Below are 18,941 nucleotides of genomic sequence, written 5' to 3'. Positions count from 1 at the left end.
ATAGTAAAGACTGTGGCAATTAATCTTCTGACCTCCATAGACCCCTCCTAATGCAAATCAAATCGTCTAATCTCAAAACTCAAGGTAAAAAATGTGATCCAGTACTGAAGGGGTTAAGCATTCAGTGTTAAATAGTAAAGACTGTGGCAATTAATCTTCTGACCTTCATAGACCCCTCCTAATGCAAATCAAATCGTCTAATCTCAAAACTCAAGGTAAAAAATGTGATCCAGTACTGAAGGGGTTAAGCATTCAGTGTTAAATAGTAAAGACTGTGGCAATTAATCTTCTGACCTCCATAGACCCCTCCTAATGCAAATCAAATCGTCTAATCTCAAAACTCAAGGTAAAAAATGTGATCCAGTACTGAAGGGGTTAAGCATTCTAAAAGTCCCTCTTCTTGCAACCAGCACTACCACACTTGCAAATTATAGAGCTGCGGCCACAACTCTTGGTAATGGGGCGAGTGTTGGGTTATAGGGAGAGGTGAAGTGCTTACTGGTTTGTTAAGTAGGCCTGGTTGTCTTGTACTGCTCCTTTCTCTTCCTCCTCCACCTCTTCCTCTTCCTCCTACTTCTCCATTCGCTCCGTCTAACCCAGCTTCCTCATTCCTGATCTCGTTTTCTTCAGTTTTATTTTTATCACTTCTTTACTCTCTTCTTTATTACTTCATTTCTTTATTCTTCATTTACGTTTTCCTTCGAGTTTCGTTTGTTTCTTTTCCATTTCTTTTCATTTTGTTTCTTCATTTTCGACTTCACTAATTTCGTCTTTTGATTTCATTCTCTTTTCGGTCTTCAATTTATCGTCTTACTATCTTTTTCTCATCTTCCTATTATCAAGTCATCTCTCTCTCTCTCTCTCTCTCTCTCTCTCTCTCTCTCTCTCTCTCTCTCTCTCTCTCTCTCTCTCATATGTATCTTCTTCAAGGCGGAAATGCTTCAAGTCTATGTTTTAAATTTTAATGTCTGTAATTCCACTCCTCGTTTTCTTCGATAATTCTTGACTACCATTCATTTTTTGTGGCCGGGTTGGGAGGAGGGGGAGGGCAGATAGAATGACTGTATTGTTTATTACTTTTGATATTCTCTCTCTCTCTCTCTCTCTCTCTCTCTCTCTCTCTCTCTCTCTCTCTCTCTCTCTCTCTCTCTCTCTCCACATTCTCTTTCTCTTTCCTACTCCTCCTTCATCTCAATTAGTCGACCTTTCTCATAAGCAAACGTTTCCCTTCACTCTATGTATCTAATCCTGTAAAACACACACACACACACACACACACACACACACACACACACACACACACACACACACACACACACACACACACACACACACACATCACAATCCCCAATCTCGCTAAGCTATAATTTATCACAATCACCACCATCCCCTCCCCTTACCCCTCTCCAACACCATCACCAACCTGCCCCTTTCACTATCACCCGGTACAATCATCAACAGCACCACCACCACAAGGAAGGCATACACGTTCCTCTCATGACCTCTTTCATGTGATCTTTTGACCGAGCGTGACATGACTTGGAGTTATTTATTTTGTTCATGCTTACATCTAGGAAAGCGAAACGAATGCTGTGTGTGTGTGTGTGTGTGTGTGTGTGTGTGTGTGTGTGTGTGTGTGTGTGTGTGTGTGTGTGTGTGTGTGTGTGTGTTGAGGGTCCGTCTATGTATCTGTCTGTATGTGTCTCTGTGGGAATGTTTGCTATCTGTGCGTGAGTCAGGAATTATCTCTGTGTGTTTGGGATTGTCTCTATCAGCAGGTCGTGTGTGGAGGATATGTCCCTCTGTCTGTCTGTTTATGGGGTGAAGGTTTATCTATCTGTGTGTGGGAGGGGTCAGTCTATCTAGCAGGTAGTGTGTGGGCCTCTAACTTCGCGTGTGGTGAGGACTATCTGTCTGTGTGTAGGCGAGGGGAGGCTGTGTGCGTGGCAAGACACCTGCAACATACATAGTTGTTATCATAATTGAGCGTTCAGCATTCTCTTGATGCGAGTTTCACCTTACTGTCGATCTTAAAGTTTAACGTGCAGGTCATTCAATCAGATACGAGTGAGAATGACTGTCTAAACACACCTCAATTAGTGTCACTCACCTGGAGGGACGGTGATCACAGGTAAATCAATAATCCTCACTGTTAAACCGACCTCCGATTGGCCGCCTAACAACCAATCAAGTCATACTGATAGCTATTGTACACTGTCAACTTAAAGCGATTACAACACCTGCCAGGCACGATTAGGACTCGCCTCTTACCTGGCCGCCTCACCTCAGTAACCGTGATATGCAGGTGAAGGAAGGAGAGAAAGAGGAAGAGACACAAAATGAGAAGAAGCTTACTGGCCGTACTTGAGTTGAATGAGGAAGAGGAGGAGGAGGAGGAGGAGAAAGACGAGGAGGAAGAGGTGGTTTATGTATAACTAGTGACTGCCAGAACAGGTAACACTGGTAAAGGAGGATGGAGGTCAGTAGACTGTGAGAGAATGGAGGGAAAATGAGAGAGAGAGAGAGAGAGAGAGAGAGAGAGAGAGAGAGAGAGAGAGAGAGAGAGAGAGAGAGAGAGAGAGAGAGAGAGAGAGAGAGAGAGAGAGAGAGAGAGAGAGCAAAACACACACACACACACACACACACACACACACACACACACACACACACACACACACACACACACACACACACACACACACACACCTGGTTTATGTGTCAGTGTGAAAGGTAAAGGTAAGTACTAGCACTACCTGGTTACTTGTTTTTTTTTCTTCGTTACTCTTTTGCGCTGTCGAATATGTCGAATCTTAATAATAATAATAATAATAATAATAATAATAATAATAATAATAATAATAATAATAATAATAATAATAGGGAGGAGAAAGATACATATACGCGCACACACTCGTACATCAAACTGTCATATGTGCGTTCCAACAGCACATTACTGAAGCATTTATCATTACCAGTCGTGAAGATAGCGATAATAAATGACAAACCCATCAGGAAATGATAATATAACTCTCTCTCTCTCTCTCTCTCTCTCTCTCTCTCTCTCTCTCTCTCTCAAGCACATATTTTTTTTAGACTATTAGATTTACTTCCTAACACACAAGTTCTTTTCCTTTCACTAACAAACTCAATCTCTCTCTCTCTCTCTCTCTCTCTCTCTCTCTCTCTCTCTAACAAACATATCCCCAACACTGTTCTCCTCTCGTTAATAAGTTACAAGTTTACTAGTTCCTTCAAACATTTACTTGTCTCCATCTAACAAATTGTCTCTCCCTTCCTCGCACGAACAGGTGGCGACGGCTCAGCTCTCTCTCGGTAATGAGGTGGTGCCCGTGATGCCAGGAATGCCCACCATCACCAGTCTGGACGTACAGTGCGAGAAAGAAGGAATGACAGTCAATGTGGAATTCAACTTGCCTTTCAATGGAATCATCTTCAGCAAGGGCCACTTCTCTAATTCTGAATGTCGGTAAGTAAAAGAAAACGGTGGTGTTCTTTCTTTTCTTTTCTTCCTCTTAAGTTTTGTCTCTGTATCTCTTCTTCATCTCATACGTTCTCCATCTTCTATATGTATATTTTTTTCGTCTTCTTATTTCTGCTTCACCTGTAAGTAAACGAAAATCTATATACTTTCCTTTTTTTTCTTCCTTACTTTCTTTCATCTCTTCATTTATTACTTTATCCAGCTTGTTTCATTTTTTTTTCTTTTCACTCTTTACTTTCTCAATCTCTCTTGCTCCAACTCTGCTCCTTTTCCTCTTAATAGCTATTCTTCTTTCTTTGACCCTTTCTGATTCTCTCCCTCCTTCTCTACTTCCTTTTCCTTCTCCCTTGTATATCAACTCCATCTGTTGTTTCATTCACCATTTGCTTTGTCTATACTAAGAATCCATCTTTTTTTTTTTTTCCTTATTTCACTTACTTATTGCTCTAAACACTCTCCTCTTTCTTTCACTTTTCGATCTCAGCCAAGTCTTTTCCTCTGTGTGCTTCTATCTTATCTTTCTTCCATCTTTCTCTTCTTTCTTTCTCTCTACTTTACGTTGGTAAAGTATTAAATAAGTAGTATTGCTTAAGACTATAAAGCTTAATTTCTAAAATAGTATTTAGTAGTGTTGCAATTAAATACTAATTTCTATAAAAAAAAATCACACACCCATGTATTAAATTTAGCAATATATAAAAAATACAAGTAGTTTGATAACTTAAAAGTAAGATTAACATAATTTGAATAAAGTAGTTAGTTTTAAGAATTAAACTTTAGATTTAAACTTTTAGATACAAGTAAATCTAATTAAAATCTAATTAACGATAATCTAAAACAGGTAATCTTATTTTCATGTGAATTTCCCTCTTTGTATTTGTGTTTCCTTCCAATGGACCACCTTCCCGAGGCACGGCACACACATGTACACCTGTCAATACTCTGACACCTGACACTCACCTGGCCACAGTGCCGCACCTAGACAGTGTCCGTGCCTCACCTATCCTTTCTTACAATACTGAGTCCCATTACACTACACAAACAAGTCCAAAAACTAACCTTGTATCATACCTGTACATGGCTTGTGTTCCTGTATCCTCTTCTCAAAGGTCGTAATGACGTTGATATTCTCGTCATTTTCCTCTTCTATTAAGTTCTTCTCTTTCTTTCCTCGGTATGGTGTGTATATATGAGTGTGGTGTGAATATATGTGTAAATGATGAATATTTAACAACCCTCCCTCTTAGTTTTTAAGTGTAGTGTGTAGTTAGATTGTTACTAATTATGGTGACGCGGAATACTAATTAATCTGACTAACGACTCACGACTCGAGAACCAAACAGAAAAAAATTTAGTCTTCAAAAAGATCAACTGACAAAAAAAAAAAAAAAAAAATATTGCACTTGCATTTATGATGAAATCGTTAACTAATCCTAATTAAATCTAATGCTTCATGTGTGTCAAAAATTATTAATACATTACCGATTACATTATAATAACACCTCAACACTGACGGACGTAAGGTATGCGACAAAGATACAAAGGTGACAGTAAAGAGACAAACAGTGACGTGAATATTTGACGGGGTGACAACGTGTCCCTTCCAACTTCTAACGCTGCTCGTTGATCGTCACGTTATGTTAAGCCACATTAACGTCCTTATGACGGTTGATGAAAAGAGTGTGTTTAGTGACTTCATGCATCTTACTAATTGATTGAGTTAACTTCGCATGCTTTTATTGATTCAACGTTGAGAAAAAACTGGAGTTGGAATTTGGAGGTTAAATATTAATTAACTGAATAGACTTTCTACACTAAAGAATATATAAATCAATTTGATTTACCAACAATTTATTCACTTAGAGTAAGATTATCAAGTTGATTCTCTCCTACACCATCAGATTATAAGAAAAGTGACGTGGAATTTGTCTTTCAAACTTTTGTCCTCATACGACTAAAACAGTCAATTACATAAACTGTTTCAGCAAAAACGTGATATTTTTTCATTGAAGTGTTTGGTTCTAATCAAAGCGTAATTGACTGATATTAGTTACTGTTTTCATGTTTAAAGAAAGACACAGAATTCAAAGAACAGAAATATGTGCATAAATTCATAATCCAAATTGCCGAGAGTGAGTGACAATGGCTATGCTTATGGTGGTTGTTGTGGGTGTAACAATGTACAGTATAATAGTGGAAACTGTAGTAGTAGTAGTAGTAGTAGTAATAGTAATTGGTGGTTATAGTGGTTATAGTGATGGTGGTGGTTATAGTGGTGATGATACATGTTTCACCACTTACTTACTATAATACTTGACTTCTAGATGGAGGTTTCAAAGGTCCAAATTTTACTGAAGAAAATAATTTCTACTTTTTATCTTTGTAACTAGTATTATAATATGAAGAATAAAATGTAACTCATCTTATAGAATCACCGATTTTCTTTGAAATGTAAAGGAAAAGCCGCTAAGTTTTGTAATTGCTTGCCATGATAATAAGAACAGAAAATCAGAAATTATCACAATTCATGTTCCAAAAACTTATCAAAAGAGATATACGCTGCAACTTCTGTTTGGACCTTTAAAATCTCCAACCCTTATTGCCTCTCTAAGGGTAACCGGTGACTGCTTATAGACAAACCCCGATTTACGAATACCAAAGTCTCTGAAAACCTTGATACAGAAAAGCCTGATACCGATCCACTACAGTATCTATATATATATATATATATATATATATATATATATATATATATATATATATATATATATATATATATATATATATATATATATATATATATATATATATATATATATATATATATATATATATATATATATATATATATATATATATATATATATATATATATATATATATATATATATATATATATATATATATATATATATATATATATATATATATAATAATCTCCAGATATTAAGGTATAGGTTTTGGGTATCTTTATATCAAATTTATTCCCAACATGTATCGGAAGACAACTTGGATTACTGCACGTGAGTCATCAAGTGCTATTTACCTGGTTAATTATCCATTCCTACACCTGGAAAGCTGTACACGTGGATATGTAATGATCCAGGTACTCTATGATCCAGGAGTGTGGATGGCTAATTAGACACGTAATGCAGTCGGTGTCTCAGTGTGTACGCCTCCAAGTTCTCTTTCCTTGCATAAAGGAATTCCTAGTTGCGAGTACCTGGCTACCTTTGCACCTAGTTTTCCAAATGTATCATTATGCATACTTGGATATGTGGGTGTGTAGGTAACGAAGGACTTTCAGATAACTAAGAATCCTGGAATAATTAGTTACAAGTGACCTCGTTACCTGGGCTCCTAATCATCCAAGTATTTCACTTGGATAATTCATATGCGCAGGGAATAAGGGACTTTTGTTAACTAGTCATCCTAGAATAACTAGTTACAAGTGACCTGACTACCTGGGTGTCTAATTATCCATGTACCCCACCTGGATTATTTAGGTGCGCAGTTAATTAGGGATTTCTGGGTGACCAATCATCTAAGTATATGGTTATTAAAGTGTTCATATACCTGGTGACTGCTTACCAAGAAATTAGGACACGAAAGGACGTGCCAGACAGTTCAGACTGACTGGTGTCCCAAACTCCTCCTCCTCCTCATGACCAGAGATCTCTGACTCATTATTCAGACACAGAATGCACTAAGTGAATGCTAATTGACAATCAATTTTAACTTCCAAATACTAAAATGCATCTAAATTACTTTATGAGTTAAGATTACATTAAGAATTCCTTTTGAAAATTCATTAGTGAGTACTTTGACGATCAAATTCTAATTTGGAATGCTAAAAAGCCAGTTTCTTTATCATCTAAGATCACAAATAATATTTTATGTAAAAATTAAGTGCTTGATATCTTACGTGAAGCAGATTAATATTATGATGAATATGTAATGAAATATAACGTCAATATCTGCAAAACTTTTGCCAATAAAACTTAAAGTAACATGTAACTCAGAAAATCTGAGCAAAATATGAAGTAAAATTGGAAAACCTAATGTGGTCAGGTTTCGAGAGACTGTTGGGCAGAGATGGTGTCATGGAGAGAGGAGGAAAAGTATATATTTATTACCCTAACCTTCTCCTCTGCTTTTGTAGTATTGGACTAAAAAATATTAATATTCTTCACCCCATCTGAGCAAGTAACCCTGAGAGACTGTAAGCCGTATAAAGCTGTAAATTAGACCATTGTAAACCTGTAGTAAACTAAGCTTTTGTGTAAACCTATCTAAACTATTCTTTTTTAAATATCTACCCCCCCCCTCATGTCTATAAACTGTAATAATAATCATAATAATATATCTATATATCTATAAATATATACATATATCTATGTATATATTCATACATATATAAACGCCTCTATCTAAACTCTACACAGATGAAGCAAAAGAGAGTCAAGGCTGAGACTCCAAATACTATATTTATACATGAGGATTCTTGTCCGCAACATGAAGCTGACGAGACAAAAAGCGTCTCTCAATGTTACTTGGTCGATATCCCATTTTGTTAGTGAATGTGATGGACGCTGTGCCTGCCATGAATGAATGGATGATGGATGATGTTTGTTGTTTGTTATGATGTATGGGTGTTATGTCTGTCTACGTACACACAGGCCATAGAGAAATTTTTCTCTTCTTGTCTGTCTGTCCATGAGAAACAGTACTTCACTTTCTGTCCATCATGACTGGATGTTTAAACATTTTTTTTTTTTTTTTTTACATACCAGTCTTTGGCTCTTATTTCCATTTACATGAGGTACACGATTGTTGAAATTCCCTTTCTGTCTTTCTACAATACTCCAGCGACGCCTCAGTCGATTCTTCTATTTTCTGTCACAATATATTTCCTGCATACCCGTCACGTCCCGATTCTTTATTCTCTGTCCTTTTCGTGTCTTCTTGTGGTCCTTTCCCTCCTATTTCTTGACATGACACGACCTGGTACGCATCAGGTACGTGGCCGCTGGATCGGATCGCTCAAGTTACACTCTAAGAATACCAAGTGACCGGTGTGGGTCGTCCATGTCGGAGTACGCCAGTGGGAGAGGCCAGAGCACCCGCCTGACCAACACCATCATCGTGCAGAACGACCCGGCCGTCCAGGAGGTGTGGGACGTGGCCAGAACCATTAAGTGTGACTGGGTGGATAACTACATCAAGACTGTCTCGTTCAATCCCTTCTCTGTAGGAATGCTCGATGCTCAAGAGGTCCAATTCGATGGCGGTCAACCCGTCGAGTGTTGGATGGACTTGCTACAGGGGCGTTGGCCTGACGTAAACGACATTGACTCTGTAGTTAAGATCGGAGACACTCTTTCTCTGATAGTGTATGCTCGGGACAACAACGGCATGTTTGACGTAAGCATCAAGGATTGCTATGCATATGGAAGACCAGACTTTGACGCCTATGACACTCCGAAAATCCAGCTGACGGACGAACAGGGCTGCGTGCTTAAAGACAAACTAATCAGCCCCTTTTACTCCTCCAGGGAAAAGGATGACCGTGGGGAGGTTATTGTTACGTATGCTTTAGTCCAGGCCTTCAAATTCCCTGACCTAATGGACGTGTACATGTCATGTAATGTTGAAATATGCAAAGGAGAATGTGATAACAAATGTGGTTCAACCGATCACACACCGTCTTACACGCAAGCGCCTCCAGTTGTCACCACAAGAGGCCCAATCCGTAGAGGCAGTACGCTATATGGTGAGCCAATATATACCACCAAACCCGCATGCTTCCCAGGTTCCACAGATCCAAACTGCCCTCAGCCTACCACTGAGATTACTACCGTTCCTACAACGACACAACCTAAATGCTATCCGGGATCAACCGACCCGGAATGTAGAGTTAACGAACCAGAACAAAGTCGCCCATCAACTTTCATATGTGTGGAAGGAAGCCAAGACCCGAGGTGCCAGCAACCCACTAGTCCTGTCACTCCTAAACAAACCTTTGCCCCAACTGTTCCTTCCTTCAGCTGCATCCCAGGTTCCAAAGATCCCAGATGTCCCCCTCCCACAACTGAAGCCCCTAAATGCTACCCAGGTTCAACTGATCCTAGGTGTCCCAAGCCCACTACCCCTGCCCCTCCCAAATGCTACCCAGGTTCTAAGGACCCAAGATGTCCCACCACAACTCCTGCCCCTCTCTGCTATCGTGGCTCCTCAGATCCCCGCTGTCCTGCTAGCACACAAAGACCTGTCGTTATTACCACTGCCAAACCCACTCCCCGACCAACTCCAAAGCCCACTCCAAGGCCCACTCCAAGGCCCACTCCAAGGCCTACTCCAAGGCCTACTCAAAGGCCCACCCCACGCCCTACTCAAAGGCCCACCCCACGCCCTACTCAAAGGCCCACCCCACGCCCTACTTTTCCTCCTACACCTAAACCAACTACCACAGAAAGACCAACAACCATCCGTAGGGGTTCAACACTTTTTCCTGCCACCATTACTACCCTCCGTCCTACAACCCCACGAGTCTTCCCACCAACAAGAGCAACCACTAAAAAACCTGTTCCTAAACCTTCCCTAAAGCCCACGACGAGGCGGCCAAACAGAGGCAAGCAGCTTGATTCTTCCTCCTCAGGCCAACCCAAACCTGAGCCAAGTGGCAAGGAATGGGAAGGTGAGGCTCGCTATCATGCCTTCCATAGTTACCATTACCAACGAGGTGACGGTAGGCGCCGGCGTGTGTTTGGTGCTCGCGCTCAGAGAGATGGTTCAAGGTCACGAAGGAGATCCAGAGCTGCAGATTCCCTAGTGGAGAAAATTCCAGTTCGTCTGACTCTTGGCGTGTCTGTTTTGGCCATAGGTGAATCTCTTCCAGATTCCTTCCCAAAGGCTGAGGCACAGACTTCAATCGATCCTATCTATGATGATCCTTTAGGATCTGTCTGCTTCCCGTTAACAATCTTCGCTGCCGGGATGCTGACCATTCTCTTCCTTCTCCTCATCTCCTCAACCACTGCTTTAGTACTTTATATTCGTAAGAAGGAGTCACGTAAAGACGATAAGGATTATTATGGATATTAATTGCTCGTCTCTCTCTCTCTCTCTCTCTCTCTCTCTCTCTCTCTCTCTCTCTCTCTCTCTCTCTCTCTCTCCATCGTCGCCCACAACGTAGTCATTATTTTTGACAGAATTAATCAGTGCTTGGCTTTCATAACCCTTTCATTTGACTACGATACACTGCGATACTTTCTACAGAACACAATCAATCAGTTGTGTTTTGTATCATTGCCTTCACTTTCAAGCATTATCACAAGTATATAAATATATCGTTGGGTTTGACTAGTCCAAGTCTTCGAATATAATAATAGTGTGAGTGCTTTTACGAATTAGTTGGATTAGACTCGTTTCTTCATCGTCACTAGTTTTATCTTGTTGACGCTTCATACATACGTAATATAGGTTGTATTTCGGCCGAAAGTACCCTGGTGGTAATGAAACCTTGTATGAAATTCTGTGCAAAGGTTGCCTCTTTTTTCGTTTGATATCGTTCGTTTGTTTCTGCAACATTATTTTACACCAGAACGCCATAAATGACTTATTTTTTGTTATCACATTCTTCTATTGCCTGTCCACGTTGCTTTTTCTTTTATTTTAGTTTACCTTTCTTTTTGTTTACTGGTAATTTTGCATATACTCATGTTAGTTTTAAGGATACGTAATGACGCTTGACCTCCTCACGTCATCTAACCTGGCGAGATCTCGTGAGCCAAGAGTCAATTTCTTTTTGACTCATGTTTTGAATGACCTAAACATGTGACTTGAAAACCACGACATTTCTTCTAGTACTGTCCCTTTTTTTGGTTTTGGGCCCCAATTGATCTAAGGTAAGTTGCAGTGACGGCAAGTTAATACTCTCTTATTGTGAGATAAACTGTAGGTCTTACAACAAGAAAGAGAGCTCCACCATGAAGAAGAGTCTTGCTTGCTCATAGTGTTTCCTCGCTCAGTTACGTCAACGCAAACTCCGGGCGAAGTTCATACACGTTCCTCATCCCCATATCTGGATGCGGTACGAGGAACTTCGACAACGAGGTGGATGGAACTTCTGGATTCCAGAATATGATCATGATCCAGAATGAAGAGTTCGTACAGGAGGTTTGGGATACAGCCAGAAAGATCACATGTGACTGGACCAATCGTATGGAAAAACTAATCACATTCCAGCCCTTCTCCGTGGACATGTTACAGGCGAAGGAAGTTCGCTACACTGGCGACGACCTCAAGTGCTGGATGGATATCAAGGTCGGCAAAGGTCCCTTTGGTGACTCCATTGACGGTATAGTGAAGATCGGCGAGGAACTGACCATTGTGGTGTACTCCAAGGATGGAGGGATGGACTTTGACATGCTGGTGAAGAACTGCTATGCATATGACTCACAGAACATTGAAGATAAAAAGACAACTCGCATCCAGCTCAGTGATGACAAAGGATGTCTCCTTAAACCAAAGTTGATGAGTTACTTCTACCGAACCCGAGACACAGGATCAACAGGAGCAGATCTCATTTCCTATGCCTCACTCTATGCTTTCAAGTTCCCTGACAAGATGGATTTCTACTTGACATGTGAGGTTGAGCTTTGCAAAGGTGGTTGCAAGGATGTGTGCCAAGACCCTAAATATCCAACCAACGTCATAAACTACTTTGTCAGCACCACAAGCACTACAACCACCACCAGACGCCCACCTCCTGTGAACTACTGCGTAACAAGTCCTGGATCTTCCCAATGTTGTGGTAGGACACCCCGACACCCGAGCTGCACCACCACCACGACACGAAGCCCTGATCCTTGTATCACCAATCCAGGGTCCTCCCAATGTTGTGCTAGAAATCCTTCACATCCTAGGTGCACCACCACCACTACCACTACCACCACCACCACCACCCCCACCACCACAACCACACGAAGGCCTGATCCTTGCGTCACCAATCCAGGGTCCTTCCAGTGCTGTGCCAGGAATCCTTCACATCCTAGATGCACTACTACTACTACTACCACCACCACCACCACACAAAGGCCTGACCCTTGTGTCACCAATCCAGGGTCATTCCTCTGTTGTGCCAGGAATCCTTCACATCCTAGATGTACCACCACCACCACCACCACCACACGAAGGCCAGATCCTTGCTTAACTAATCCAGGATCATTCATCTGTTGTGCTAGGAATCCTTCACACCAAAGCTGCACCACCACCACCACCACCACCACACAGAGACCAGACCCTTGTGTCACAAATCCAGGGTCCTTCCAATGTTGTGCCAGGAATCCTTCACATCCTAGATGCACCACCACCACCACCACCACCACCACCACACGAAGGCCAGATCCTTGTGTCACCAATCCAGGGTCCTTCCAATGTTGTGCCAAGAATCCTTCACATCCTAGATGCACCACCACCACCACCACCACCACCACCACCACCACCACCACCACACGAAGGCCAGACCCTTGTGTCACCAATCCAGGGTCCTTCCAATGTTGTGGAAGGACTCGAACACATCCTAGCTGTACCACCACCACCACCACCACACGAAGGCCAGATCCTTGTGTCACCAATCCAGGGTCCTTCCAATGTTGTGCCAGGAATCCTTCACATCCTAGATGCACCACCACCACCACCACCACCACACCGAGGCCAGACCCTTGTGTCACCAATCCAGGGTCCTTCCAATGTTGTGCCAGGAATCCTTCACATCCTAGATGCACCACCACCACCACCACCACCACACGAAGGCCAGATCCTTGTGTCACCAATCCAGGGTCCTTCCAATGTTGTGCCAGGAATCCTTCACATCCTAGATGCACCACCACCACCACCACCACCACCACCACCACCACCACCACCACACGAAGGCCAGATCCTTGTGTCACCAATCCAGGGTCCTTCCAATGTTGTGCCAGGAATCCTTCACATCCTAGATGCACCACCACCACCACCACCACCACCACCACACGAAGGCCAGATCCTTGCTTAACTAATCCAGGATCATTCATCTGTTGTGCCAGGAATCCTTCACACCAAAGCTGCACCACCACCACCACCACCACCACACAGAGACCAGACCCTTGTGTCACCAATCCAGGGTCCTTCCAATGTTGTGCCAAGAATCCTTCACATCCTAGATGTACCACCACCACCACCACCACACAGAGGCCAGATCCTTGTGTCACCAATCCAGGGTCCTTTCAATGTTGTGCCAGGAATCCTTCACATCCTAGATGTACCACCACCACCACCACCACTACACAGAGGCCAGATCCTTGTGTCACCAATCCAGGGTCCTTCCAATGTTGTGCCAGGAATCCTTCACATCCTAGATGTACCACCACCACCACCACCACCACCACCACCACACCGAGTCCAGATCCTTGCGTCACCAATCCAGGGTCCTTCCAATGTTGTGGAAGGACTCCAAGACATCCTAGCTGTACTACTACTACCACCACCACCACCACCACCACACAAAGGCCAGATCCATGCTTAATTAATCCAGGATCATTCATCTGTTGTGCCAGGAATCCTTCACACCAAAGCTGCATCACCACCACCACCACCACCACCACCACACAAAGACCAGACCCTTGTGTCACCAATCCAGGGTCCTTCCAATGTTGTGCCATGAATCCTTCACATCCTAGATGTACCACCACCACCACCACCACCACACGAAGGCCAGATCCTTGTGTTACCAATCCAGGGTCCTTCCAATGTTGTGCCAGGAATCCTTCACATCCTAGATGCACCACCACCACCACCACCACCACCACACGAAGGCCAGACCCTTGTATCACCAATCCAGGGTCCTTCCAATGTTGTGCCAGGAATCCTTCACATCCTAGATGCACCACCACCACCACCACCACCACACGAAGGCCAGACCCTTGTGTCACCAATCCAGGTTCCTTCCAATGTTGTGGAAGGACTCCAAGACATCCTAGCTGTACCACCACCACCACCACACGAAGGCCAGATCCTTGCTTAACTAATCCAGGGTCCTTCCAATGTTGTGCTAGGAATCCTGCACATCCTAGATGCACCACTACCACCACTACCACCACAACCACACAGAGGCCTGACCCTTGTGTCAGAAATCCAGGTTCCTCCCAGTGCTGTGCCAGGAATCCTTCACATCCTAGGTGCACCACCACTACCACCACCACCACCACCACACGTACACCAGATCCTTGTGTCACCAATCCAGGATCTGTTCGCTGCTGCTCTAAGGATTCATCTCATCCAAGCTGCATCACGAATCCTTGTTCAGGACCTGGTGACCCACGCCCACAATGTCGTTCAACCACCCGACCGCCCACTACCACGCCCAATCTCGAGCATCACGCTTTCCATGCCTGGCGCAAACAAAATTCTAAGCCCTCTCGTCGCCGCCGTCCTCCATATGGCACTAACTTGAGTCCTGCAGCTCTAGAAGCACTCAAAAAAAGAACGCAGCGTGATGTGGCATTACCTCCACCTCCGCCGCCTCCCCCTCAGAAGACTGTCGTTGCTATGGCCAGAGGATTCCGTGTGGTGGCAGATAATGACCTTAACTTCCCTAGCACGTCGTGGACTGAACGAGTGAATGCCCCTCAGAAGGACAGTGTGTGCGTGCCTAGCACTACTTTCGCCATCGGTCTGTTCGTGTTGTCGCTTCTTTTTGCTACCGTAGTCCTCGTTGCTGCCTCTGTATGCCTTAGGCTTAGGGCTTTGGTGTCCCAGAAGAAGCTTGAGGCCAAAAACTATCATTACCAGCAGTGACCTTCCTGGCCTGCTGACCCACCCTGCCCCCGATTGCTGGATTCAAACTGGGGCAGGATGGACTCCTGAAATCCGGCGACTCTTCACCCGTCAGGTTTCTGCTGGCGACGACCTGCGAGGCTTAGGGTCGCCGCTAACTATCCTGTGCAGGTCACAGGTCAACTCCAAACACCTTAATGCTGAGGCCTGACTCTTCACGGGACCCATCACACCATCACCTGACGAGAACGAGACACGCACAATCGCACATAGAGACGCCCGGTAATGACTCAGGTGTTCCTACTCCAACTGCCGACACCTGCTGACACTGTGACATTGACTGTACACGCACTCCGACCTTCAGGTTATAGTTTCCTCAATACACAACCACGCCTTCTGCTGCTGCGTCAGGAAAGCCTCACCTTCCCTCCATCTGTATGAAGCTAGAGAGAAAGCTCCAAGGGAAGGTTGCCAAACTGCCTCTGTGCCTGACGACGCCAAACGTGTTAACACTGCCTTGTATAATGATGCCACACAGCTTTTGTAAACCTCGAAATTACACCTGATGTCAAAATAAACACTGATAAGTCTAAATTCCTTTAACCCTCGCCTTTAAACTGTAGTGTTAGATATTAAACTCTATGTAGTTTGGTGATATGGTATGTTGGCACTAAATAGTTATAAAGAAAAATATGGGACATCGACCAAGTAACAAAATGTAACAAAGTGTAATAAATTCCCCTGTGCATTGCCTATGAGGACTTCGCCATCTCTTCTGAATCACCTGTCTCAGCCGGATTCTCAACACACACGCTTTACAAACTAAAACACAAAATAAATCCAACCTGAACACACAACACATTCTTTTCTTCCTAAAAATGTAGAAAAAAACCCATAGAATCCAGAAGCTTCTGTTACAGTAAACCTAAATAAAAAAAATCAATATAGAATAAATAACTAATAAAATGACTAATAAACTTTTCTAAAGAAACTAAAGCTATAACAATTAATGGATATAAAACATGATAAAACAGATCAAACTGAAAATTACACAGAAGAAAACAGGTAAGGTATAAATAAGTTCGGACACCTTAACCTGCTGCAGCGCACTCACCTGTCGTCGACATCGTAAAGGTAAGGTTCAGGAACCGGTAAGTAGCGATGATTATCAGAAGTGTCAATAGTGTTCTCCATAAAACCGCTTAGTTAGCGCTAATAGGTCTGCTGCTGTCTGTGTATCCTTTAATCTCCCTTTGTCATTGTCATAAGGGAAAAGAAATGTATATACTCAGATGTTCGATAATACTTGCACTTGTGTTATCTGTCTATTCTGAACGATTTCCGGACACTGAAACGTTTCACTCTATAGATATGTCGTAAAAGTTCCACTCTCAAGAAATTTCGTAAACACTATGAAGCAAGAGGAGAGGTAACAAAAGGAATGATCGCCTTTTGTGCCACTATGCCCAGGCGCCAATCGATAGTAAGACTTTCCGGGGTAAACTGTAAACTCAAGCCATTCTACAGTCTTCAAATAGCGAATATAAACTAACACATCTCCAGCAAGCATGGATAATAGTACTGATAGCACCCTCCACCATAGTCCACCCTGATACACTAGCACAGAAAACCAGTCCACCATTCGAGGATAACAAAGAGAACGGAGCCAACTTATGGAAGCCACGTACAAGTAAACCCGAAAGGCGAACGAGATGGAAGAGAAAGATAGAAGTACGAGAAGTCATGAAAAAAAAAAAAAAGGAAACTTGAAGATGCAACTTTTTTGTCCCTACAGTTTCAATGAGAGAGAGAGAGAGAGAGAGAGAGAGAGAGAGAGAGAGAGAGAGAGAGAGAGAGAGAGAGAGAGAGAGAGAGAGAGAGAGAGAGAGAGAGAGAGAGAGAGAGTGAGAGAGAGAGAATGTAGTGAAAGTGTAGTTTGTATCAGTGACCCCACATGGTTCACAACTGACCCCCCAACCTGCATACCTGACCCTGATTAGGGAAATACTTGTATGATACAGGATTTGGTAAGAGAGAGAGAGAGAGAGAGAGAGAGAGAGAGAGAGAGAGAGAGAGAGAGAGAGAGAGAGAGAGAGAGAGAGAGAGAGAGAGAGAGAGAGAGAGAGAGAGAGAGAGTCTTTCCTGATCATTCTATTTTACCTCGCTTAAGGGAAAAAAAAAAAATAAATAAATGAATAAAAGTCACCAGAAGAAAGGGAATGTAACTAGGGGGTGAATCTATCAGGGAAAAGATGACAGGGGGTGGGATTAGGTTTACAAGAGGGAAAAAAATGCCTAGAGCAGTGTTTTTCATTGAAGTGCTGGAATAAATCTTACGGGATGCAGGGAAATGCTGTCTTAACCCCTTCACCACTGAGACGCATTTTAACCTTGAGTTTGAATGTGATTAGATAATTTTATTGACATTAGGAAGTGTGTATGGATGCCAGATGATCAATGGCCTGGATCTTCACTATTTCAATTTCCCCATATAAATTTCTGGAGCTGTAGAAAATCACTGAATAATAAGCAGAAGGAATATGGAAATGCGTCATGTTAGTGAAAGGGTTAAAATAGTACGATATCAGAGTTCCTCAAAGATTGTGCTAGATAAACTTTAACCTTATTTTCAATTGGTATCGTGATGGAAGGCACTAAATTTGCACGGATATTCCACTTTTCGATAAAAAATCTGCGTCACTAAGCCTTTGTAGTACAGAAGGAGGTGCTGGACTGCCTCGATCTGACAGTAAGGGATGTTATGGTCAAAAAAGGTTAAAAATGCAGGATAAAGGGAAGTATGTCCATTGGGAAGTCTATTAAAGGGGCATATGTTCACGAGGGAATATTTACAAGGCAATTTACGTTTATCTGACAACAAAGGATACTTAACCCCTTCAGTACCATGACGTGTTTTCATACTTATTCTGCTTACTATTTGGCGATTTTATACACTTTCAAAAGTTATGTAAGGGATTAGAATAGTGAAGACTGTGGCAATTAATCTTCTGCCTCCATGGACGCTTCCTAATCTCAATAAAACAGAGTAATAATACCCAAAAAACGTAGTAAAATTGCGTCCCAGTACTGAGGAGGTTAAGTCTAAAAATGTACGAAAAAAAAAAATAATAAAATGTAGGATAGAGGGAATTATGATTATTAAAGGGTAAAATGTTCAAGAGGTAATATTTAGAAGTCACAATAAAGTGAATCGAGGAAGAAATGTCAAGGGCAAAATGGACAGGGTTGAACCAGAGCGTTCCCATAAGTTCCCACAGTGCCACACCTTCCCTTGTGTCACCTCGCATCACCTGACCGAGATCACCTGCGCTACGTGACCGCCACGAGACACGAAGGTCGCGGTGACAGATGAAAAGTGCAGCGTGAGTGAACAGGACTTTCGTTTCGATGTTTTGTTCGAAGGTCAAATACTTGATTCTCGCTCTTCGCTGATCTGAGTCACGTCAAGACAAGTGAGGTCAGGTTGTGTTCTCGTTAGGTTTTTATGACCAACTCTCACGTATAGTTAAGTCAGGTGAGATTTAGGATTCACCTTGCATTACGCCACTAATTGCTCAGGTGTGCGTGACGGCCAGGTGTGTGACTCAGGTACAGGTGTCCT

The 18,941-nt window shown here is 42.6% G+C and overlaps 2 protein-coding genes and 1 long non-coding RNA gene across 14 annotated transcripts in view; 2 read left to right on the top strand and 1 right to left on the bottom strand.

Annotated features, from left to right (window-relative positions):
- Positions 1 to 18,941, bottom strand: part of LOC123513488 — a 141,962-nt gene that overhangs the window by 74,818 nt on the left and 48,203 nt on the right. The gene's annotated exons all lie outside the window — the stretch shown is intronic.
- Positions 1 to 18,941, top strand: part of LOC123513485 (mucin-2-like) — a 115,315-nt gene that overhangs the window by 58,319 nt on the left and 38,055 nt on the right. For all 12 annotated transcript variants that reach the window (XM_045270682.1, XM_045270675.1, XM_045270674.1 and 9 more), the window contains exon 3: positions 3,309 to 3,487. In XM_045270682.1, the coding sequence (XP_045126617.1) occupies positions 3,309 to 3,487 (179 nt within the window). The remainder of the gene's footprint in view (positions 1 to 3,308; positions 3,488 to 18,941) is intronic.
- On the top strand, positions 10,604 to 15,913 carry LOC123513486 (mucin-2-like). Its single transcript, XM_045270685.1, has one exon. The coding sequence runs from the start codon at positions 11,645 to 11,647 to the stop codon at positions 15,338 to 15,340; it is 3,696 nt and encodes a 1,231-aa protein (XP_045126620.1). The 5' UTR covers positions 10,604 to 11,644; the 3' UTR covers positions 15,341 to 15,913.

The sequence above is a fragment of the Portunus trituberculatus genome, chromosome 36 (genome assembly GCF_017591435.1).
Source record: "Portunus trituberculatus isolate SZX2019 chromosome 36, ASM1759143v1, whole genome shotgun sequence".
Taxonomy (NCBI): domain Eukaryota; kingdom Metazoa; phylum Arthropoda; class Malacostraca; order Decapoda; family Portunidae; genus Portunus; species Portunus trituberculatus.
Note: the sequence above shows the minus strand (reverse complement) of the source record. Positions and strands in the feature narration are given on the sequence as shown.

Excerpts from the sequence above, each read along its gene's own strand:
- LOC123513486 (XM_045270685.1), top strand. The coding sequence starts at position 11,645 with ATGATCATGATCCAGAATGAAGAGTTCGTACAGGAGGTTTGGGATACA.